This window comes from Medicago sativa, chromosome 1 (assembly GCF_051527215.1).
Source record: "Medicago sativa cultivar Bolivia chromosome 1, Bolivia_mono, whole genome shotgun sequence".
Taxonomy (NCBI): domain Eukaryota; kingdom Viridiplantae; phylum Streptophyta; class Magnoliopsida; order Fabales; family Fabaceae; genus Medicago; species Medicago sativa.
The window spans coordinates 87,902,391-87,926,827 of NC_140749.1; the positions used below are offsets into that span (position 1 = coordinate 87,902,391).

Below are 24,437 nucleotides of genomic sequence, written 5' to 3' on the forward strand. Positions count from 1 at the left end.
GTTCTATAATGAGCGATATGTTTATTAGTAAAAATGTTGTAAAAAATGTTTATTAAAAAAATGTCTTAGAATGAACGATCATTTAAATTTTCAATATAAACCATCCTTATAGTTTTGAACTTTATGACTTTTTCTTTTTTAATTTTTCTTTTGGCATAACATAAATTATTGATGAAGTACTGGTACAAAACAAGACGACTTTTGCAAAGACTTGACCGATGTTTTTAACTACCCCAGCGTGTGTATTATTTATTCATGAAACTGAAAGAGCTATAATTCGTTACTCTCTACATTCATAAAGTTTCCTACAAAATTTTGCAAAATAACTTCATTAATTCCACCATCCTTCTCTCACAACAAATTCCAGAAGAGAGAACTATGCTCTCTTCACATTGGCTTCTGTTTTCACTTCTTCCTCTGTTTTTCGCACTAAAATCCAAAGCCAACGACCAATTAATTTTCCGCTACTCCAAATGTAACGACAATCTTGGAAATTTCACCCTGGGTAGCGTCTACGAGAACAATCTTGGCACAGTTCTACAAAATATATATTCGGACAAAGAAATAAACTATGGATTCTACAATTTTTCGTACGGTGAAGAACCCGACCAAGTAAACGCAGTCGCACTCTGTAGAGGAGACGTTAATCCAGAGGATTGTCGTGATTGTCTGAAAACTTCTGCAGCACTTCTCATGGACCGGTGCCGAATAGAGAAAGAAGCAATTGGTTACTATGACTTGTGCACCTTACGCTATTCAAATGATTCAATTGTAAGTTTGATGGAAACTGAAACCGGTTATGTTTATCATCTTGTAGACAAGACAACGGTGGATGATGCGTTTAATCAAACACTTAGCAACCTGCTGGATGAACTGAAAAGCGCGGCCGCTGAAGGTGATTCGCGCCAGAAGTTTGCTGAAAAGAGTGTTAAAGTAATTGATGAAACAAGTAGTAGTAGTAGTAGTAGTAGTAGTAATGACACTATATATGGCCTGGTTCAATGTACACCAGATTTGTCAAAGACAGAGTGTACTGATTGTTTGGATTCGGCTTTCGGACAGATTTCATTTTGGTGCAAAGAAAGGAAAGGATGTTTGTATCTTGGACCAATTTGTTCTGTCAAATATGACATGGCTCCATTCTTTCAGTCCATAGTCAACAGTACAGAGCCGCCATCACCAGCACCACAACCTTCTCAAGCACTTCCTCCGGCAATTTCTCCTAAAACTGCACCTGCTAACTCCACCAACACATCTACTACTAGTAAAGGTAAATTCCCCTTAATTACTCCTAGAACAACCAATTTACTATTCCTTACATGTTAAAAAAAGTTGCTACTCCTTAATGTATTAATACTAGTTGTACTTTTTTAAAATTATATAAATAATGATTAGGTTGATTGGTTGAATAAATAATAAGAATAATTAAGGAAAACGAACCAAATCATTAAGTGAAATGTAAATCACAACTCATATAATTGAGCCTGCCAGACAAAATAAGAGCATGACACTATACTTTAGTGAGATGTTGCTCTATAATTTTTTCATCCCCCTCGATGGTGTTTTCTAGTTGCGTCCTTGAGTGGAACAGATCAAATAAAAATAAATTTTTGTCATTCATTAAACCATAAGACAATTTTTTGCTGAATACAAACTATAAATAAAAATACTGAAACATCTTTTTTTATTTTCCAACATAAAAAATATTATCTATTTATATTTATCCAATATTGTACTATTCTCCTCTTCAAAAAATATTGCCAATAACTTGCTTATTATCACCTTCCAATAGGAAAAAAAAAAAACTTGTTATGATCAGCTTTCGGAAAGAAAAAAACATGGTTATTATGAGCCAATAACTTATTTGTTTTATTACCATTATAATGTTTTTAAAGTTGTCAAAATATAATTATTTGATTATCCCTAACTATGATTTATTATGGATTAGGAAAGAGGAGGAGATTAAGAACAGCCATCGCTGTCGTTGTAGCGGTCGTTGTGACTGGCATACTGGCTGTGGGTATATGCATTTATTTAGGAAGGAAAAAACCAAGACCCGAATATACGGCTGAAATTGAAGGTAAGTCAACATGCAAAGATGTTATTTCCAAACTAAAAGTTCGTTTTTCTAAAAAAATGTCCACATTAAAAATTGACACCTACTATTCACGAATACGGTGAAGAATATTCCTTTGGTCATTTTTTTGTTGTTGTTAATATAGGTCCAATTTTCTTATTTAAAAAAATGATAACTCTTAAAAAATATATATAAAAGAGTACTTTTGTAACATAAACATTAAATTATACCATTAACAAATTTAACTATTTCATTAACCACCAAAATATATGATATTAACCACTTTTTTAACCTTGTTTTTTTTTTTTTGTTGTTGTGGGAACCACTTTTTTCACCTATGTCTCAATAACTAGGGTCCTTCTTGTAAAATTGGAGGCCCGGCTCTCTTAATAAAAATACAATTTTTTATAAGAGAGAAAAAAAAAACTATAAAGTTTTTTATTTTATTTTTTTAAAAAAATTGGTTGATAACATTTGTGAGGTTAAAAAAGTAGTCAAATTGGTTAACAACACAATCTAATGTTTAAGTTATAAAAATACTTTTTTGTCAAAAAAAAAAGTTATAAAAATACTTTTGCTATTTTTTGTAAAAAAAATGTCATGTGTGGTTTTTTTTTTTTTTTTTTTGTCTTTGTCAACTAGTTTAAATGATTAAAATTTTACCGTTTAAGGTGAATATGTGAGAAATCTTAGATTCAAACTACAACCCATACATATTATAATATCCATACCAACTGAGTTATGTTCATAGGAATGTTGTGTTTTTATACCATTTGAAAGGTTGTGTTTATATGACAATGGTATTTTATATTAGAAAAAAAAAATTGGTATATGCATTCTTCTTAAAAACCAATCATTCAACTTTTCAAATATTTAAACAGCAAAAATTATATAATTCGTCTATCTTAACTTAATTTTAGATAACATTTTTTTCTTTTATTTTTCTTCCGGATTAAATCTTTTATGTTATAAATGTTAACATCGTTATCATTTTTTTAATTAAAAAAACCAAAAACCTAGAAAAATCATCACATAACATAGCTTTATATAAAAAAAAACTCAGAATTTTATCAGAATTTCATCTCCTTCATTTTGTTTCTCATCAATCAATCAAACACTCCAAGTCTTCATCTTTTTTTATTCGCCATTTCTTCTTCGACTTTTCTTTTATTTCTTTTGTTTGGGGTACCAAGTTGGAATTTATATATTGTTATATTTTTTTGTTTTGCTTATGATTGATTTTTTTTTTTATGAACGGGAAAAAGATGATTAAGGTTATGTAGAAAAATGGATTAATGAGTTTTAGGGATTTTTTCAAATAAATATTGATTTCTATGCCTATATAACGAAGAAATGAGTTTATTTATAAGTTTGATGAGTTTTTTTTAATAAAAAAGGATAACGATGAGGAAATTTGTAACATAAACGGAGGGAGTATTATTGATACCGAAGGAAGTATTATCAAATCAAAAATTATTGATTGTGTTATAACATTGAGCCGAAATATTTGTGAAAACAAATACCTATAGGCCAAGAGAAAAATGAAGATGAAGACGAAGTGGAAGTGGAAGTTGAAGCATGTAATGATCTTAAAGTTGGCGAGTTAATGCAATTTGACTTTGCAAGCATCAGATTAGCTACAAACAACTTCTCTGATGCAAATAAGCTCGGTCAAGGTGGATTTGGATCTGTTTATAAGGTTCGGTATTTAACTCCCCCCTTTTTTTTATTGAAACACACGTGCATATATCATGATATTTTTGTTAGAGGTATATACACTAAAATTTACAATGAATTGTAGGGTACGCTCTCTGATGGACATGATATTGCTATCAAAAGGCTGGCTAACAATTCCGAGCAAGGAGAAACCGAATTTAAGAACGAAGTGTTGTTGACAGGGAAGCTTCAACATCGAAATTTAGTTAAGCTGTTAGGGTTCTGTTTACAAAGAAAAGAAAGACTACTGATATATGAATTTGTCTCCAATAAAAGTCTTGATTATATCATATTTGGTAAATTACAATTTGTTTTCCTTCAACCTTATCTTTGCTTTTCTTTGAAATAAAGAGATATATGTTACTCCCTCCGAGCTAATCTGTGAGTGTATAAACAATGATTCATTATCCAGATTCATCAAATAATTAGTGTATTTGGTTTAATAAAATAGACCATATATATTAGTTATTCAATGAACTGTGAAAATATTTTTTTTGCATTTATATGAAACCAAAGGGAGTATACCACTTGTTGATCAATTATTAAGTTATTAAAGTATTTTTTTTTGAGCAAAGTTATTAAGTTATTAAAGTATGAAATATTATATCTTTACATTTTTGGCTTGGGTAATTATGCAGATCCAATGAAGCGGGCGATTTTGAATTGGGAAAGACGCTTCAAAATCATAAAAGATATTGCGCGTGGCCTTCTTTATCTTCATGAAGATTCTCGATTACAAATTGTTCACCGTGATCTCAAAACAAGCAACATTCTACTAGACGAGGAGATGAACCCAAAAATTACAGATTTTGGCCTTGCGAGATTGTTTGACGCCAATCAAACTCATGGCATGACAACAACCGTTGTTGGAACATAGTATGTATTAAGAAAATGTTTGAACAAATGAGATACCAATTCGTCATATTTCCAAATATGAATTTTATAACAAAAAATGTGAAAAATGAAAATGAACAATGATGGATGACCAGGTGACATTTTATATTTAATGATTGAACCTAATTGTTTTGGCATACAGTGGATACATGGCTCCAGAGTACATTAGACATGGACAATTCTCAGTCAAGTCAGACGTGTTCAGTTTTGGCGTAATTATTTTAGAAATTGTTTGTGGCCAAAGAAATACCGAGATTCATGACGGGGAGAGTATAGAGGATCTATTAGGCATTGTAAGTTTTGTACCTTTTAACTGTTACTTAGCCAATCTAAATTATGGTTTTAGAGATTTCCGAGTTAAAAAATTCATTGTAAATATTGTTACTATTTTGAATTGAATAAATTCTTGCAGGCATGGAAAAATTGGAAAGCAAGGACAAGTTCAGATATTGTAGATCCAATATTACACCAAGGATTTAGTAAGAATGAAAAAATGAGATGCATCCATGTTGGATTACTCTGTGTTCAAGAAGATATAGCTGCGAGGCCGAATATGAGTTCTGTTTTACTAATGCTTAATAGCACCACTTTCCCACTTCCTGAACCTTCGGAACCTCCATTTTTAATGCAACCCAAAAGGGCATCATGATAGTTTTGAGAGAATCTATAAAAGGAAACAAGGGAACAATAATGTAGAAAATCAAAACAATAATGCAGAGGATCAAAACAATAATGCAGAGGATCAAAACAATAATGAAGAGAATCAGAATCATAACTGATAATTGTGAATCTGATGGATATATAGAGAAGGAAAGTTCAGTAGTGAGGACAGGAAATTAGTAGGTAGTCTCACTACATTGGGAGATTCTAGGTGTCTCGAATTACCTAGGCTATCTTTACTTTTCTGCACTCGTAATTTTCATTTTTCATCCATTGTAATTAACAGTTAGATCCCATTTGAACTCTAACTGGATTATTCAGAAAATAATATTTCCCTTTCTCATCAGAATTTTACTATTTCAGTCCTAATACTAAATTGAATCCTATCAATTTGGTATCAGAGCCTCGGTTACGATCTCGTTAGTGAATGGTAAGTACGAGAAGCATCATGGAAAACAGAGTTGGCGCAATTGAACAGAGGGTGAGCAACGTTGAAGCGACGGTGGAGCAGATTCGTCAATTGGCATTGGAACAGCAAGCACGACCTCAGGTCACAGTGGACCAGATTCGCCAGCTCATCCAAGAGCAACCTGTTCATCGTCACCGGCGACAAGGACGGAGAAGAAATCACAACGATGAAGAGGACGATTGGAGTGATAACAGCACGACGTCGTTGAGATCAAGAGAACGACCACGACGACGTTATGGTGGGAACCGATTGGGATTTGTGGGAAGTAGGAGGAGATTGGAAATTCCGGTTTTCAAGGGAGATGATGCGTATGGGTGGCTGGTACGGGTTGAACGCTATTTTCGTTTAAATGAAATACGCATGCAGGACAAGGTGGATACAGTGGTGTTAACATTAGAGGAAAAGGCTTTGAACTGGTTTCAATGGTGGGAAGAACAAACACTGTAACACCCCGTTTTCCCAACATAAAAATTTCTTAATTAAAAATCAGAGTTAAACAACTTTAACGGAATGCTACACTTCCTAAAAATTCATAAAGTGAATAAATAACAATTTATTCTTCAAAAATCATTTAACATAAATATTTCAAAACCTCGCAGCGGAATTTAGTTCAATCATAATGAAAGTCTTTGGCACGCATGCCTCATCATAAAAATCTCATAAATAATACGTAAGGAATAGTAGTAAAAGCAATGTCCCATCCCGTTACGTATCAGGGCACCTAGACACAATGTGAGGAATTCACTCACGAACGCCTCTAATCTTTATTACCTGCAAGTTACCCATACGAAGGGCAACATTTTCAAGCAGAAGGGGTGAGATTTCACAAACAACATATTAAGCATATAATTCATCATAAATGCATTTAACAACATAAAATATCATAAACAATCAGTAGCAATAATCATTTAGCATCGTATAAACAATTTCAGAGTCAAACATCATCATCAAACATCATCATCAAATCATAATCATCAATTCATAAACAAACATCATCATCATCAAAACATCATCATCAAATCATAAACAAACATCATCATCAAAACAATCATAAACATCAACAACAATAATCATTTGGCATCTTATAATCATCATAACGGCTTCTTAATCAAACTCATAATCGACTTCATAATCATAGTCATAAACAACTTCATGATCGACTCGACTCTTGACTTGACAATGCGACTCAACTCGACTATGCAAATCTTATCATCTTAAATCATCTTAAACATCTTGATAATGCAAATGCATGTGGTACCAATACAGGGCATCAAGCCCCCAACATATATGAGCGTAAATGGGCTCTTCAACAAAAGTGAGCAAAAGCTGCCGGGCCTCAAGCCCCCATCTTTAATGAGTATGCAATGGACTCAATCTTCCTACAACTTGACAACTTAGACAACAACATTAAAATCTTTTATAATTCCATTATTATGGACCACTTCTTAAACCTTTACAACTTAGACCGACTCATGCAACTTCAAGACATTAAATGGTCGACAACATTGAACAACAGTAAAATACAGCATATAATAGTGTCTGAATGTCTCAACATCATTCGAGGAATGAATTACATCAACGTAAATTTCATAACACATCTAGATATCACTCATACAACATTACTAATAAATCTCAGTCATCTAAACAGACTTCTGGAACATCTGGAAGTATCCTAAACAACCCTCATTCTTACTCCTAAGATCAACTCATAATTACATGTGCGAAAGGATCACAAGGGAAACAAATTTGGGCAACTAACAGTATTACTCGCAATGGCGAGTACAATTGCTCGCAACGGCGAGCAAAACGTGCTCTCTGGAACTCCTAAAAAGGGTTACTCGCAACAGCGAGTTACTTTGCTCGCAACGGCGAGCTGTTTTGGGTTACTCGCAACGGCGAGTGTTCTTGCTCGCAACGGCGAGCGATTTGGGGTTACTCGCAACGACGAGTGTTGCTGCTCGCAACGGCGAGCGATGAATGTCAGTACGGCCAGAAACATGTTTTTCTCAAAATTTCTCCTAATCTCTTGGTTCTATCATCCAAACAGCATCTAAATATCACCCTATGGAATATCTAAGGTCTGTATACAAGTTATGCATCAATCTAACATCTTTTCATGGTTCAATCATCAAATCGGTCATTAACCCTAATTCTCAATTCTCACAAAAACTCAACCTAATCATGCTAAATTCATTTTTCAGAATCATACCCTTAATAATATTGAAAGTTAGTCTCACCCTTACCTGGTTTTGATGAAAATCGCAGCTTTCTCTCTATTCTCTTATTCTCTTGACTTTTCTCCCTTTTTCTCCAAAAACGTATGTTCTGTCTAAAACTTTTCTCAACCTAACTCCTTCTATTTATAACCTCACTTCTAATTTCTCTTTACGCCTCAAAATTACTCTTTTCCTCTTTCTACCACCAAACTCTCTAAATTTATAAAATAACCCCACAACTTAATATTTTATTCTATTTTCATATCTTATTTTATTAAATAATAAAATAAGTCTCAACACCTCATAATATCTCAAAAATCATATAATTTGCATAAATCTTATAAACCACATAAATCACTCGTAAATCATATAAATCACGTAAATCACTTATATCATATAATTATATGCTAAAACTCATTAAAATAATTAAATAATTAAGACGGGCGTTACAAACACCATTGAGAACCTGGGAGGAGTTTAAGATGGCAGTCATAAGAAGGTTTCAACCAGGATTGTTACATATCCTTTGGGACCATTGTTGAGTCTCAGACAGAGGAGTATTGTGATGGAATATAGAGACAAGTTTGAAATGTTGGTAGCACCCCTACGTAGAGAAGAAAGGGTAATGCTAGATTCGATTTTTCTGAATGGATTGAAGGAGGAAATTCAAGCAGAGTTGAAGCTTTATGAGAGCCACGATCTAGCTGAGCTAATGGATCGTGCCCTACTCATTGAAGAGAAGAATGAAGTTATGATTAGAAGAGGAACTGCTCGGAAGGATAGAAATAATACCTCTAGATTTAGAGATCCGGGGGATTTCGGTAGTGTTAGGAGGGACGGTGAGAAAGGGGCAACAGTGAATAATGAGAAGTACAAGGGAAAAAAGTTAAACCCTTCAGAGCTAGAGGAGAGAAGTAAGAAGGGATTATGCTTTAAATGCGGGGATAAGTGGAATAGAGAGCACAGTTGCAAGTTCAAACACATGAATTTGAGATTGTGTGAAGGTAGTAGTGACGAAGAGGAGGAAGAGGAGGATGTTGCAGAAGTGAAGAGAGAAGAGGGGGAAAGAAAAGAGTTAAAAACCTTGCAATTGTCCTTAGAAAGCAAGGAAGGATTTACTTCAAATAAATCCTTCAGAGTTTGGGTGGAAATAGGAGACAGAAGGGTGCTCACCTTAATTGATTCTGGAGCTACAAGTAGAGCTGTCAAAACGGGCGGTCCGGCCCGGTCGGGCAACAAGCTTTTTAGGGCCGGGCTAAAAAGCCCGGTTCGAATATGGGCTGGAAAATTGGGGCCCGAGCCCGGCCCTGCACGGGCTCCCGGGCTAACGGGCCAGCCCTGGCCCGTATCTTTTTTTTTTTCCTTTCAAAAATCAAAAAATAATTTTATTAAAATAAGTTGAAAATGAAATATCGAGGCAATCACTTGGATGTAATTAACATAGGTGTGATGTTGAACAGTTGAAGTTTATAAGTGTTGCACTTTTGCACATCTAATGTCACAAAAAAAAAAAACTAACATTAATACGAAAAAAAAGGGTTCTCAATTGAATGGATATTATTTTATATTAATTCTGAGACGTGAGTGAGCTTGCGAAGATGGTATTGTCTGGCGCCTGTGTGAGAACTAAGAACTGAATTTCATATACACACAAAGACAAAAAAAAAATTGTATTTTTTGGCGGGCTTGCGGGCCGCCCGCGGCCCGACCGGGCTAGCCCTACCGGGCTCCGGGCTTTTTCGGGCCGGGCAAAAAAGCCCTGAATAGATTCAGGCTCCAAATTTTCGGCCCAGGCCCTGCATTTAATTCTGGCTTTCGGGCCGGCCCGTAAGGCCCGGCCCATTTTGACAGCTCTAACTACAAGCAATTTTATAGCTTCAAGATTAGTAGAAGAGCTGGAATTGAAGTTAGTAGATACACCTACTTATATCATTGAAGTGGGGAATGGCGAGAAAGTGAAGAAGCAAGGGGTGTGTGAGAACCTGGAATTTCAAATTCAAGGGGTACAATTTCATCAACATTTTTTTCTAATGGATTTAGGGGGTACAGAAATGGTGCTAGGAATGGATTGGTTGGCTAGCTTGGGCAACATAGAAGCTAATTTTGGAAAATTATGCTTGCAATGGGTGACAAATGGAACCAAATATTGCATTAAAGGTGACCCATCTCTAAGTACCAGTCAAGCTACCTGGAAAGCTATATTGAAGGCAATAGCACTAGAAGGTGTGGGTTTTTATGTTCAAACATTGCAGGAGGATAAGGGAGAAGGAGTGAATTCTGAAGAATGGCAATGTATTGTGGGAGAATTTGTTGATGTATTTAATATGCCTAACGGCCTGCCACCTCAAAGGGATCATGATCATGCTATAATGTTAAAACCAGATGCCAACATTCCAAATTTAAGACCCTACAGGTACCCTTATTATCAAAAGAATGAGATAGAAAAGATTGTGTAGGAAATGCTCCAAGCGGGCATTATCAGACATAGTACAAGTCCTTCCTCTAGTCCAGTTTTGCTAGTGAAAAAGAAAGACGGGGGATGGAGATTTTGCACCGATTACAGGGCTTTGAACAAGGTAACTGTCCCTAACAAATTCCCTATACCAGTCATAGATGAATTGCTAGATGAACTTAGCGGTGCTGTTATTTTTTCTAAGTTGGATCTGAAGTCTGGATATCACCAGATAAGAATGAAAGACAGTGACATAGCAAAAACTGCTTTCAGAACTCATGAAGGCCACTATGAATACTTGGTCATGCCTTTTGGCTTAACTAATACACCTTCAACCTTTCAAGCCTTAATGAATGAAGTGTTGAGGCCATACTTGAGAAAATGTGCATTGGTATTTTTTGATGATATCTTGATATACAATACAAGTAAGGAAGATCATGTGAAACATTTGAAGGAGATATTACAAGTTTTGAGAAGTCATAAATTGTTTGCTAACCAGAAGAAATGTTCCTTTGGCCAAGTTGAAATTGAGTATTTGGGCCACATCATCTCAGGGAAAGGAGTGTCTGCTGATCCAAAGAAAATAGAGGATATGTTGAAATGGCCTTATCCTAAGGACCTAAAGAGTTTAAGGGGTTTTTCAGGATTGACTGGGTATTACAGAAGGTTTGTTAAGAATTATAGCAAAATAGCATGGCCTTTGACTCAATTGTTAAAAAAGGACAGTTTTAAATGGGGTGCAGAAGCTCAACAAGCATTTGAAGAACTGAAAATTGCTATGACAAATATATCTGTTCTTATCATGCCTGATTTCAACAAGGAATTTGTAGTAGAGACTGATGCTTCAGGAAAAGGCGTGGGAGATGTACTGATGCAGGAAGGAAGGCCAGTGGCTTACATGAGTCAAACCTTGTCAGAAAGAGCTCAAGGGAAGTCAGTATATGAGAGGGAATTAATGGCGATTGTGACGGCCATACAAAAATGGAGACCTTACTTGTTAGGTAAGCATTTTCAAGTACACATCGACCAGAAAAGCTTGAAATTTTTGACTGAGCAGAAGGTGTTAGGAGGAGATCAACAGAAGTGGTTAGCAAAATTGATGGGATATGATTTTGAAGTTAAGTATAAACCTGGGAAGGAAAATAGTGCTGCTGATGCACTATTAAGGCAGATGCTATATATTAATATCACAATGGTGCAGTGTGAAGCATGGGATGGGTTAGATGAAGAGGTGAATGGGGATGAGAAACTGAAGAGCATAGTACAAGCTTTAATTGCTGATCCTATGAGTCAAACAGGGTACCAATTGAAGGGTGGAAAACTGTACCATGAAGGAAGAATTCTGCTACCTAAGAAATCACATAGGATAGCTTGGATTTTGCATGAGTTTCATGATACAGTCAGTGGGGGCCATTCTGGTTACCTTAGAACCTACAAAAAAATCTCTAGTGTGGTGTATTGGGAAGGTATGAGAAAAAGTATCAAGAATTATGTGGAAGCATGTGAAGTATGTCAAAGAAATAAATATCAAACTCTCAGCCCTAGAGGTTTGGTTCAACCTTTACCCGTGCCTACTCAAATTTGGACAGATATCTCCATGGATTTCATAGGAGGATTACCCAAGGCTCAAGGTATTGACACTATTATGGTGGTGGTGGATAGATTAACCAAGTATGCTCATTTTTTACCTGTCAGTCATCCCTATACAGCGAAGGATATAGCTGACATCTTTGTTAGAGAGATTGTCAGATTACATGGATTTCCCAGTTCAATAGTATCAGACAGGGACATGGTCTTTTTAAGTACCTTCTGGTCAGAGTTATTCAAGCAGGCAGGCATAAAGCTGAAATACAGTAGTGCATATCACCCTCAGTCTGATGGACAGACTAAAGTTGTGAATAGATGCTTAGAGACATATTTAAGGTGTGTGACAGGAAGGCAACCAAAGCAGTGACCTAAGTGGTTGGCATGGGCAGAATATTGGTACAATACCAATTTTCATGCATCACTACAAAGTACCCCTTTTGAAGTGTTATATGGAAGAAAACCCCCCGTGTTAATCAGAGGTGATGCAAGCTTCTTAGCAGTGCAAGAGGTGAACAAGTTGACAGCAGAAAGAAATGTGATGCTAAGAGAAATGCAGGAGCAATTACTCAAGGCACAAGATAGAATGAGGGCTCAGGCAAACAAACATAGAAGAGAAGTAGAGTTTGAGGTGGGGGAGATGGTTTATTTGAAAATAGCTCCTTATAAGCTAAAAAAAATTAGCTAAGAGATTTAATCAAAAGCTTAGCCCTAGATACTATGAGCCTTATGAAGTGCTTGAGAGGATAGGTGCTGTAGCCTATAAGTTGAAGCTACCAGAAGACACTAGGGTCCATCCAGTGTTTCATGCATCATTATTGAAGAAAGCTATTACCCCTAACATTGAGCCCCAACCACTACCGACTTGTATGAATGAAGACTGGCACCTAGAACCGGGTCCCGAGAAGGTTTTGGACCAGAGATGGAATGCACAGGGAGAGGTTGAAGTACTGGTCAAATGGGAAGGCTTACCAGAGTTTGAGAATTCATGGGAACACATGGAGAAGTTCAGGAAAGAGTTTCCAGGATTCCTCCTTGAGGACAAGGAGATATTTGGGGGGGGGGGGGGGGGGGGGGGGGGGGGGGGAATTGATAGTTTTGAGAGAATCTATAAAAGGAAACAAGGGAACAATAATGTAGAAAATCAAAACAATAATGCAGAGGATCAAAACAATAATGAAGAGAAACAAAATCATAACTGATAATTGTGAATCTGATGGATATATAGAGAAGGAAAGTTCAGTAGTGAGGACAGGAAATTAGTACGTAGTCTCACTACATTGGGAGATTCTAGGTGTCTCGAATTACCTAGGCTATCTTTACTTTTCTGCACTCGTAATTTTCATTTTTCATCCATTGTAATTAACAGTTAGATCCCATTTGAACTCTAACTGGATTATTCAGAAAATAATATTTCCCTTTCTCATCAGAATTTTACTATTTCAGTCCTAATACTAAATTGAATCCTATCACATCATCTATACCATTATATGGGCAATATTCTGAATGGAAGTTTGAGAATGGAAGTGGCATATGAGCAGGATCATTGAAATGGAACGATGATATAATATGTCCAGAGGAAACATGAACTTTGAGGTTGTTATTGGTCAAGTAAGTTTGTTATTTTACTATAGCATTTTATTTAACAAGCATGTTCCTCAAGAAAGTTTGAGGTTATGAGAACTTCCACTTGTAACAGTCATTTAGTGTCTTTAGAGAGTCGTTTAGATTTTAGAAATGATTTCTAGTCAATTTACACGGTTTTTAGTTGATCATATCAAGAGTTAAGTTTATGTTTAGTGTGCTCCACAGGCCAGAAATGTACTTCAATTCACTCTAACCAGATAATTCTATGGTGTTTACACACTGTGGATGTTATACTGATGAGGTGGATGTTATACTGATGAGAAGTGAAGCTCAAGTGGAAAAAAGAAGCAAGACAAAGAAATAGCACTCAATCTTGGGGTGATTGTATCCATCGTGCCGTGACTGAAATCCTCAATAGTTAGTGTGCTATTGTGAATATCATGCCACGATCATCATGGATGGTGCAAAGATCCAGTTTCCGGTTATGTAGTTCTACGTAAATTCAATGACAGATTGCGACATGTTTCATACTCACCGTGACACAAATTTCGCTCCGTGAAACCTAGTCTATAAAATCCAAAGTCAAATGAGAAAGAGGGTTCCAAATTTTAGAGAGAAATGGCGGACGCACATTCTTGGAGGCGAAAATTGATGATTCAACACCACTAAAGCTCATATTTCATCTCTATTACATGTATAATTTCTTAAACTATTTTGATATGTTTATCTACCATATGAGTAATTTATTTTCCTTAGATTACGTCAGCAGATGAACTCCTTTTAACCTGCTTAAATCATGTAATCGTTGAGTACCATTTATGCAGTTATAAACCAAGTATTGTTTAGTTATCTTTGTGTTTATTGTCTTTCATATGTTGAAAAATGTATGAATTGATTTCAACAAACGCTGCATCTCTCACATCAGTATGATAGTTCCACTTTGGGGATGGTGAACAAGTCAGAAGACATCTCTAATTCTATGATGGTGGACACTCCTTATTTTGATCCATATTTGACACACCCGCTAGTGTAATGTATGTCGTCGTAATAAAAAGAGTATCAAATCCACCGATACTTGTGAATCTCAAGGCTACATTTTTCTCATAAATATACAATTAAAATTATTTTTGAGTTTCAAAAGATTGATGATAATTGAAAATATGCAATTGATAAAAATGTCTCGGAATCATTGGAGTTTATCACTACAATAAACATTCCTAATTTATTAGTTTAAGGATCTATGGAATACATTCCTCAATTCAATGATGGCGTAAGTAAAATACTTACCCCCTCCGTCCCCGATTAACTAGGTCATTTGCTCATTTAATACATATTAAGATAAATGTATACATGAAGGAGAGAGAAAAATGATTTTAAGTGTTTTTGTTATGTATTGGTGCATTCTCCAATATCATAAATACAAAGTGAAATATATTGAATTGGGAGTGATGAAAGTATTATTAATTAGAGTTATAATTAAAAAAAATAATTAATATTGTATTGAAAAGTGAAATGGATAAGTTATTTTAGGACAATATTTTTTTCACAAAAGGATTAGTTATTATAGGACGGAGGAGGAAGTAATAGACAAGTCATGAGAAGCAACTTCAATTTGATTTCTCTTAAGTCCAATTGCTTAATGATCTATGTCTTATATGATGTTATGATAAATCGCTAATATAATGCGTGGATGACAAAACCTTGTGCCCTCCATATGATCCAAACCTTTTAATTTTATATAAATTGAAATTAGATGTTTGTAATTTAGATTCCACAAGAGCTCTAATGACGTCGGTCTGCGATTACAATATAGAGAAATGGATAGATGGTGAAAAAACCGAATCACCGGATCAGGATCAAAAGGGATTCTCTATGTGATAGCTTTTTTAATTTTTTGCTTGAATATTATATATACCAACATGTTTCCGATAGTTTAGACGATAAGAAACTAGTGGATGAATAGTTTAAATTAAACAATTTATATATCTTACTCCTAAGCTTTAATAAGAAACTAGTGGATGAATAGTTTTGCTACCTTTGAATGAGTCCTGCAGCGTAGACCATTGACTCCGATAATATTTAAATTAAACAATTTATATATTCTTATTCCTAAAGCTTTAATTATTTTCAACTACCTGTTTCAAAAAAATAAAATAATAATTTTCAACTACCACAGCGTGTGTACAGTACCATGAAAGAGCTATAATTCGCTATTGTCTCAGTTAATTCCAACGGTTTCTTGCAAAAAAAAAACTCCATTAATTCCAGAGAAGAGCACCATGCTTTCTTCACGATGGTTTCTGTTTTCACTTCTTGTTTTATTTTTCACACTAAATTCTGAAGCCAACCAGCAGCTAATTCCCATCTACTCCGAATGCAATGAAAAACTCGGAAACTTCACTGGAGGTAGTGCATACAAGACCAACCTGGACACCGTTCTGGGAAATATATATACCGACAAAAAAATAGACTATGGATTCTACAATTTCTCATTTGGTGAAGACCCTGACCAAGTAAATGCAATCGGACTCTGTAGAGGAGACACTACTCCAGAGGAATGTCGTGATTGTCTGAAAACCTGCACAGCACTTCTCACAGATCGGTGTTCAACACAGAAAGAGGCAATTGGTTACTACGACTTGTGCACTTTACGCTATTCAAACGCTTCAATTTTTGGTGTGAATGAACCGGAAACCGCTAAAGTTTACAACATCCAGAAAAAAACAGTGGTGGATAAAGCATTTAATGAAACACTTAGTGGTTTATTGCAAGAACTTAAAAGCGCGGCTGCGGAAGGTGATTCACGCCACAAGTTTGCTGAAAAAAGTGCTAAAGTAATTGATGAATCAAGTGGTAGTAATAGTAACGAGACTATATATGGTTTGGTTCAGTGTACACCAGATTTGACAGAGCAAAACTGTACTGATTGTTTGGATAATGCTTACGGACAGATTTCGTTTTGGTGTCGAGAAATGAAAGGTTGTTTGTTTCTGGGACCAAGTTGTTCTGTTAAATATGATATCACTCCATTTTTTAAATCCATAGTCAACAACACACACTCACCAGCACCACAGCCTTCAGAAGCAATTACTCCTGTAGTTCCTCCTAAACCTCCGAAAGGTATAATAATTATTCCTATAATTATGGATCCTATAATAGTGCAAAATAAATTTGTAAATGATAAACATTATTTTACTTGTCTATCATATACTTAGTTAGTAATTATTAATGTATAGTTTCGATTAGTTTAACTCAGTCGATATAAATCATATTTGTATAGACTGAAATTCAAACCCGAACAAAAAGAGAAATCTAGATTAATTCTGTAAATTTTTAAATAGTGAAAGATTATATTTTACTCTCTCATATAAAAATCAGACATGATAGGATCCATTCTGATTTCTTGATTAGGAACAAGCTGGAAATTAAAAACGGCCATCGCTATCGTTGCAGCGGTTGTTGTGGCTGGCATACTAGTTGTGGGTATATGCATTTATTTTGAAAGGAGGAAACCAAGACTCGAATATACGGCTGATTTTGAAGGTACGTAAGTCAACATAATAAGTCTTCTCTTATGAATTTCTAACCAAAAAAAATACAATAGGCTATGATTGGTTTAGATGAAATAAGAAAAAGTCGGGGAGAGGGAGAGAGGACATGCTCTGTTTAACATAGATGAGAAATGCTGAAGATACCCCATTCCGTACATTTTATAAGGCTAAATTATATTTTTGATCATTTAAATTATTTTTTGGTTTTGCTTTGGTCGCTTAAATTTATTATGTTTCACTTTGGTCCCTTACGTTACAAATATTATCTTGTTCAAAAAAAGTTAACAAATATTATAATTTACTTCTTTAAATATATTTTATTTCATTTTGGTCCCTTAAGTTATGAATGTTGAACACTTTAGTCTCTTAAATTTCATATTAAGATATTTTGGTCCATAATAGAAAGGACTAAAGTGTTTAAGGTTTGTATCTTGAAGGGTCAAAGTATCTAATATTTCAAAGTTGGGTGACCAAGATGTAAAAAAATATATTAAAAGACTAAATTTTTTACCATTCGTAATTTTAGGGACCAAAATGAAACGTAAAAAAAATGAAGGGATCTAAGTAAAACCTAGAATTAACTTGAAGGGCCAAAATATAAATTAACCTGTTATAACCTTAAATTGTCAAAAAAATATCCTCTTACATAAACAAACTGATTTCATTACCATACAACAAATCAATCAAGTCGTATCCTATTATTGGGTCGGCTATATGAATCAAATTACGTTATAATATTCTATCGTAATCCATATTTGGATCTAACTCGCATTAACCTTTAAATCTTTCTTAATAGTTTCTCTTATAGTTTTTCTAAATCTTCCTCCGTCTCCTTTGATTTGTCTCTCATCTATCTAATCTAATCTAATCTAGATGGTGTCCAAAACACTGAGTATATTTTTTACCATCTTTATCACTATTGGTGCTGCCCAAACTCTCTCTAATGGTGTCATTCATCCTATCTCATCTAGTCTTACCACTCATTCAACGAAACATCCTCATCTCTGCTACACTAACTTGTTTCTCGTGTTGGTTCTTAATCGTCCAACACTTCGTACCATCAATATCATCAGTCTGACCCCTTAATACATCATAATAGTTTTACAGATTAATTGTTCAATTAGTCCATGTAATATATTCAATTAGTCCATGTAATATACATGATGTTTGGAAATAGACCCATTAAAAAATAAAATAAAACATAAGTTATACCCTTGTAATTTGATATTCTTCTTATTTTGGTCTTCTAGAAGTTGAATCTCACATGAGGTGTTGACGTGGCAGAAAATCATGCCATGAGGCTGCTACCACGTTATTTTTTTTTTTTTTGCTTATGTGGCTTTTTCTGTCAAGAATTTTTTTATCTCACAATTTTTTTTATATTTTATCTTCAAAAAAAATTCCAACATTAATTGTGAGGTGGAAATCAAGAAAAAAATGACTTTTTTTCATCTAGACAAGACATAAAGTTCAGAAAATTATCTAGATGTTGAATTTTTTCATGAGTTTTTTATGGCATTATTAAAACGTTAAAATAAGGCGTCATACATTTTTTTGACAAGAATAAGGCGTCATACATAAAATTAGATTTTCCAACAAGAGATAAATTAATTGTGATGTTTTGAACCGCAAAAAACTCAAAAACCAAAACAACATAAACTTCGACCTAAAAATTGAATTTTGAGTTGATATTTTGCAGAGATCTCTATAAAAATACATATAAAGACAAAGTTTCATAGCATTCCAAAAATACCTCAATTTATTTTGATTTTTTGGTCAAAACGTGCAAAATCACAATTCTGTTCAGAGTAAGCATATTCATGGATCAAATTTGTCTCTCAATTTTGCAGGCAATTTTATAACGTCATTAAAAATTTGACTCCACTTTTGGAGACAATTTTTTTTTTCTTCTCAGTCTCATCATTAAAATTGTAGAGTTCTTAAACAGGGACGAAGTAATTATGAAATTTCTTTCCCATACTTATGAATTTCTTGATTGCGTAACTATCCATTATCTTCATGCATAAAATCTAAAATGCCGATTAGACTAAAAAGAATGAATTCTGATTGCTTAGAACTATCTATTATTTTTATGCATAGAAACTAAAATGCCAATTAAACTAAGAAAAATGAATTTTGATTGCTTTACTATCCAGTTTCTTAATGTATAGAAGATAAAATTTCGATTTGACTAAAAGTAGTGAATTTTGATTGTTTAATGATCTATAATCTTTATGGATAGAAGGTAAAATGCCAATGAGGATTTGTCTGAAATTTTCTAGATTGTCTTGCTTTGATCCGTCTCTTCTAACTTCATGTAAAGATTTACCTTTCCTTTGAAATCTTGACTGAAGACTCGTCGACTTGACACATTGTTACTACGTTCTCTCAAAGACCAGTTTTGATAGGAAACTGAAAGTCAAAGTGAGTTGTAGTTGAAATTGGTTGATCACCATATCAATCATATCTTCATTTTCTTTCTATTCTACTCTCTTAGGTTTTGTTTGTGAATTTAGAGAGGAAGGGAGGAGAGGATTTGAAAAAAAATGAAGGAATAAATGGAAGAAATAGAGGACATTGAAAGGAGGGGTTTTGGAGATTTATTTTTCTTCAAAATTATATTAATATTACTATGACAACTTTCTTGGATTGATTGAAAGAATTGCAAAATTGAATTTGATAACGCAAGATTATGCGAAACACATTCATGATCATAAAACATGAAGTGAGACACATTTAGGATCTTGCGATCCACCCAACTTTTTTTTTGTTTTGTTTTTCTTTTTTTATCAATAATATATAGGATGAGGTGCATTTGACACACAATATTTTGGGTGCCAGCATAGCTGAGATATCAACGGTCAAATTTAACGCATGTCTCATTAATTTCAGTGAGACAATTTCTTATCATAAATGTAATAAAATTATTGATATAAGTGATTAAGTGTGCTTAAATTCCCCGTTGAAGGCACACTGTTAACCACAGTCTAACATTGTACTCCCTCCGGTCTCAAATGTAAGAAACTTTTCACTTTTTTGGTTCATTCAATAAATGATGTATGTGGTCTATAATAAAGACCACATACATCATTTATTGAATGAATCTAAAAAGTGAAAAGTTTCTTACATTTGAGACCGGAGGGAGTATCATCACAATAAACTTGATAGAGATTCTTGTAGCATATAAAAAGTGGAATGATGTACTTGTAACATATAAATGAGTTCTTGTAACTTTGATTTCTCTAAAAAGTCTAACACTGATTTTGTATCAAGTATTATTGTTGTTATGTGTTTAATATTGAGAATTTTGCATCCAAAAGTCTAAAATTTAATTAATTACGCATTGATATTCTTTTATTTTTTTGGCGCTATTATTTTCAGGTGCTAAAATTTCAGTATGTATTTCTCAAGTGTTAAAACTTAAAATTTCAGTCTACTTTGTATGTGATATTGTTCTCTAGTTCTACGATTTTTTGTTTTGTTTTGGTTTTTCTTTTGAGTATTTGATTTATTTTAAGATGTTGCCTAGAAAACATTTATCTGGTGGTGAAAAGCCAAAAAAAAATAAAAATGAAGAGCTAATAAAATCACAACTAGAAGCAAAAAAGTTTATATTGTATTATGTAATTGACCATTTTCTTATACTATGTCTAAGACCCGTAAAACGTTAGGAATGTCCCTGACAAGACCCTAATGTTTGATTAATAAGAGAAGCTTGTAATGGAAACAACTAACTATTCTAACTTAATATATGCATGACTACTTGTAAAAGTGAATTTCTAACCACCATATTACTTGTAAAAAAAAAAAAAAAACTGATTATTAGATTTAATGTTATATTATTTTCCCAAATTACACACCCACCGGCCAATGCAAAACTGATTATTGCCATCAATGAAGAATTTGGTTGAATGCTTAATTGATTGCAGTGGCGGAGTCAGACAAAAAATTATGGGGTGGCCGCAACTCTTTACAAAAATAAAAAATAAAAAATCCTCTTTTGTTTTGATTAGGGTTATGTAAAAATTGAAATTGAAAACCAAATCAAAAATCAAATTCATTAACAAATAAAAAGAAATTGAAGCACTATCATTACTAACAGATGAAGAATCAAATTCAGAGATACACTTACATTTTTAGGGTTTGTAGAGAGATTGAGACCAATGAAACTTTGATTCTGGAGATTGATGCAGAGAGTAGATGTCGGTGGCAGTGGGTGTCGGTGGTGGGATTACCGGTGGCGGTTGGTGAGGGTGGTGGTGGGTGATGTACTGATGTTGTGTTATGATGCAAGGGAGAAGAGAAAGCGCGTTTCTTTTCTTTCCCAGTTTCATGTTCTGGAGGAAAAATTGGAGTGAAAGTGGTATAGTTGGCTAGTGGCATATGGTAGTAATATTAAAATTACCTCAGGGGTATTATGGTATTTTCACAGAATAAATGGGTAGGCCATGGCCTCCCCCAGTCCTGGTGTAGCTCCGCCACTGATTGATTGCAATAATTAGGTTGCTATGAAAATATGTCAGATTTGTAGAAGGACATGTTTGGAACTAAACCGAATAGTTAACAAAGTTAACTTGATAGGAGGTTATTGTATATTTGAAACTAGAGGGGAGGTATGTGACATTTAAGTAAACCTTAGAGAAGGTAATTGTAATTATCTCATATTATTTATATAATAATTGGTGAAAATAGGATTTACAACTATATATGAGTTCATGTAGACTGCTCAATCTCTCACTATTAGCCTTATCATAATAACATATGTAATATAATATTATTAAACCAAAAGTTATTATTTGTGTTATAATATTAACTCAAATAATAAAATATTCGTGAAAACACATACCCCAGGCAAATATAAAAATGAAGATGAATTTGAAGCTGAAGCTGAAGCTGGTAATGACCTTAAAGTTGGCGATTTGTTGCAATTTGACTTTGAAACCATCAGATTAGCTACAAACAACTTCTCTGATGAAAATATGATTGGTCAAGGTGGATTTGGAGCTGTTTATAAGGTAAAAAAGAAGTCCCTTTCTTTTTATTGAAATACAATGCTTATATCATGATATTTTTCTTAGATCTATATACACTAAAAATCATAATTAATGTCAGGGTACACTCTTTGATGGACATGATATTGCTATCAAAAGATTGGCTATCAATTCTAAGCAAGGAGAAACAGAATTTAAGAACGAAGTGTTGCTGACAGGGAAGCTTCAACATCGAAATTTAGTTAAGCTGCTAGGGTTCTGTTTACAAAAAAGAGAAAGACTACTAATTTATGAGTTTGTCTCCAATAAAAGTCTTGATTATATCATATTTGGTAAATTGCAATATTTTCTTTGACCTTAACTTTGCCTTTCTTGGATGAAATAAAGAGATATATGCTGAACATATTTTTAATTATAAAACATTGTATCTTTATAATTTTTGCATGGATAATTATGTAGATCCAATCAAGCGTGCGAATCTGAATTGGGAAAGACGTCACAAAATCATAAGAGATATTGCTCGAGGTCTTCTTTATCTTCATGAAGATTCTCGATTGCAAATTGTTCACCGCGATCTTAAAACAAGTAACATTCTACTGGATGATGAACTAAACCCAAAAATTGCAGATTTTGGCATTGCAAAATTGTTTGATGCCAAACAAACTCATGGCATGACAAGCAACGTTATTGGAACTTAGTAAGTATTTAAGAACTGCTTGAACTTGCTGATGAGATATTTCGAATTTCGAATTTATTAAAAAAAAGTTGAAAAGTGAAAATGAGTCATCATACAAGACTGAGTATTTAACATTTTGATATTTAATGATTGAACCTAACTGTTATGGCATACAGCGGATATATGGCTCCAGAGTACATTAAGCACGGAGAATTTTCGGTCAAGTCAGATGTATTCAGTTTTGGTGTAATTGTTTTAGAAATTGTTTGCGGCCGAAGAAACACCAAGGTTCGTGATGGGGACAGCATAGAGGATCTATTGGACACCGTAAGTGTTGTGCCTTCTTACAAAGAGTGAAAGAGATGAAATGCTTTTTCTTTTTAAAGAAAAAGAGATGAAATGCTATTGAAGTAAACAATTGTCTATATTTTTAAGAAACAACAATGGAAATGTCAAAAGAATTATTTTCATTATTTCCTTGAATACATCATTGCTAGATAGCATTTCATCTTTCTCTACCACAATGGTTTCCTTCAAGAGAATCACATCTTTTTACTAACAAATTAAAATGAAAACATTTTTAAAAATGAAAATAGAAAATACTTCTTCAAATTAAGATTAATCTTAGAGTTATAGAGATTTCCCAGTTAAGAAATTGATTTTAGATATTGTTTTTTATTTTCATTTGAGCAAATTCTTGCAGGTATGGAAAAATTGGAAGGCAGGGACATGTCCAGATATTTTTGATCCCATATTAGACCAAGGTTTAAATAAGAATGAAAAAAAGAGATGCATCCATATTGGATTACTTTGTGTTCAAGAAGATATAGATGTGAGACCAACAATGAGTTCTGTTCTACTAATGCTTAATAGCACATCTTTCCCACTTCCTGAACCTTCAGAACCTCCATTTTTAATGCAACCCAAAAGGGCATTATCTATATCATTAAGTGAGTCATATTCAGGTCCCACAAAATCAAGTGATTCAGGATCAGGAAGTCAATTTACTCAAGGATCAACAAGTAAGTCCTCGGTTACAGATCAATAATAATGCAAGAAGGAAGTGATTGTGAAAATCTTTTATATTTGATTGAATTTTGTCTTTCTTTTGGGTTGAGCTTTTAAGTCTTGGCTAGTTCTTTCAAATTCTGTAATATGATGTGTTTTTTTGGTTACAAGTAATATGATGTGTTTAGTAATCTTTTCTCTATTTTGTCAAAAAAAAAAAAAAAAGTAATCTTCTCTCTTATAGTTTACTTTTTGGTTGGTGTATGTTACGGTTGCTTGTAATAAGGCTCCAATTAGATATATTTGTGATACAATTTAGTAATTTGCTCACAAGCACATTCCAATTATATATCTATATAGAGTCAGGATCCGTTGATACCAGGTGTCAACGGATTCGTTGACACCAAATCTCAACCGACCCTTTTTTTAGATCAAAGGCTTAAAATAGTTTTAAAGTTAACTCACGGTGGTCTTGAATTTTTATCTCGCAAACATCTTCAATTTTGATCATATAATTTTATTGCTTCTGGAAAAATGATTCTCCTGCACATCCACT

General features: G+C 33.9%; 2 protein-coding genes and 1 pseudogene across 2 annotated transcripts; all 3 read left to right on the forward strand.

Annotated features, from left to right (window-relative positions):
- The first annotated feature begins 255 nt into the window (after positions 1-255).
- Positions 256-5,693, forward strand: LOC146958736 (cysteine-rich receptor-like protein kinase 26). Its single transcript, XM_085740272.1, has 7 exons — positions 256-1,270; positions 1,949-2,080; positions 3,607-3,776; positions 3,879-4,089; positions 4,432-4,669; positions 4,830-4,980; positions 5,100-5,693. Exons 1-7 carry the CDS (start codon positions 379-381, stop codon positions 5,334-5,336), a joined length of 2,031 nt encoding a protein of 676 aa, XP_085596398.1. The 5' UTR covers positions 256-378; the 3' UTR covers positions 5,337-5,693.
- An 81-nt stretch (positions 5,694-5,774) lies between these two features.
- On the forward strand, positions 5,775-13,270 carry LOC146958737 (uncharacterized; annotated as a pseudogene).
- A 2,615-nt stretch (positions 13,271-15,885) lies between these two features.
- On the forward strand, positions 15,886-24,230 carry LOC146958738 (cysteine-rich receptor-like protein kinase 26). Its single transcript, XM_085740273.1, has 7 exons — positions 15,886-16,775; positions 17,067-17,198; positions 22,058-22,221; positions 22,319-22,529; positions 22,657-22,894; positions 23,050-23,200; positions 23,577-24,230. Exons 1-7 carry the CDS (start codon positions 15,935-15,937, stop codon positions 23,919-23,921), a joined length of 2,082 nt encoding a protein of 693 aa, XP_085596399.1. The 5' UTR covers positions 15,886-15,934; the 3' UTR covers positions 23,922-24,230.
- Positions 24,231-24,437: the final 207 nt, after the last annotated feature.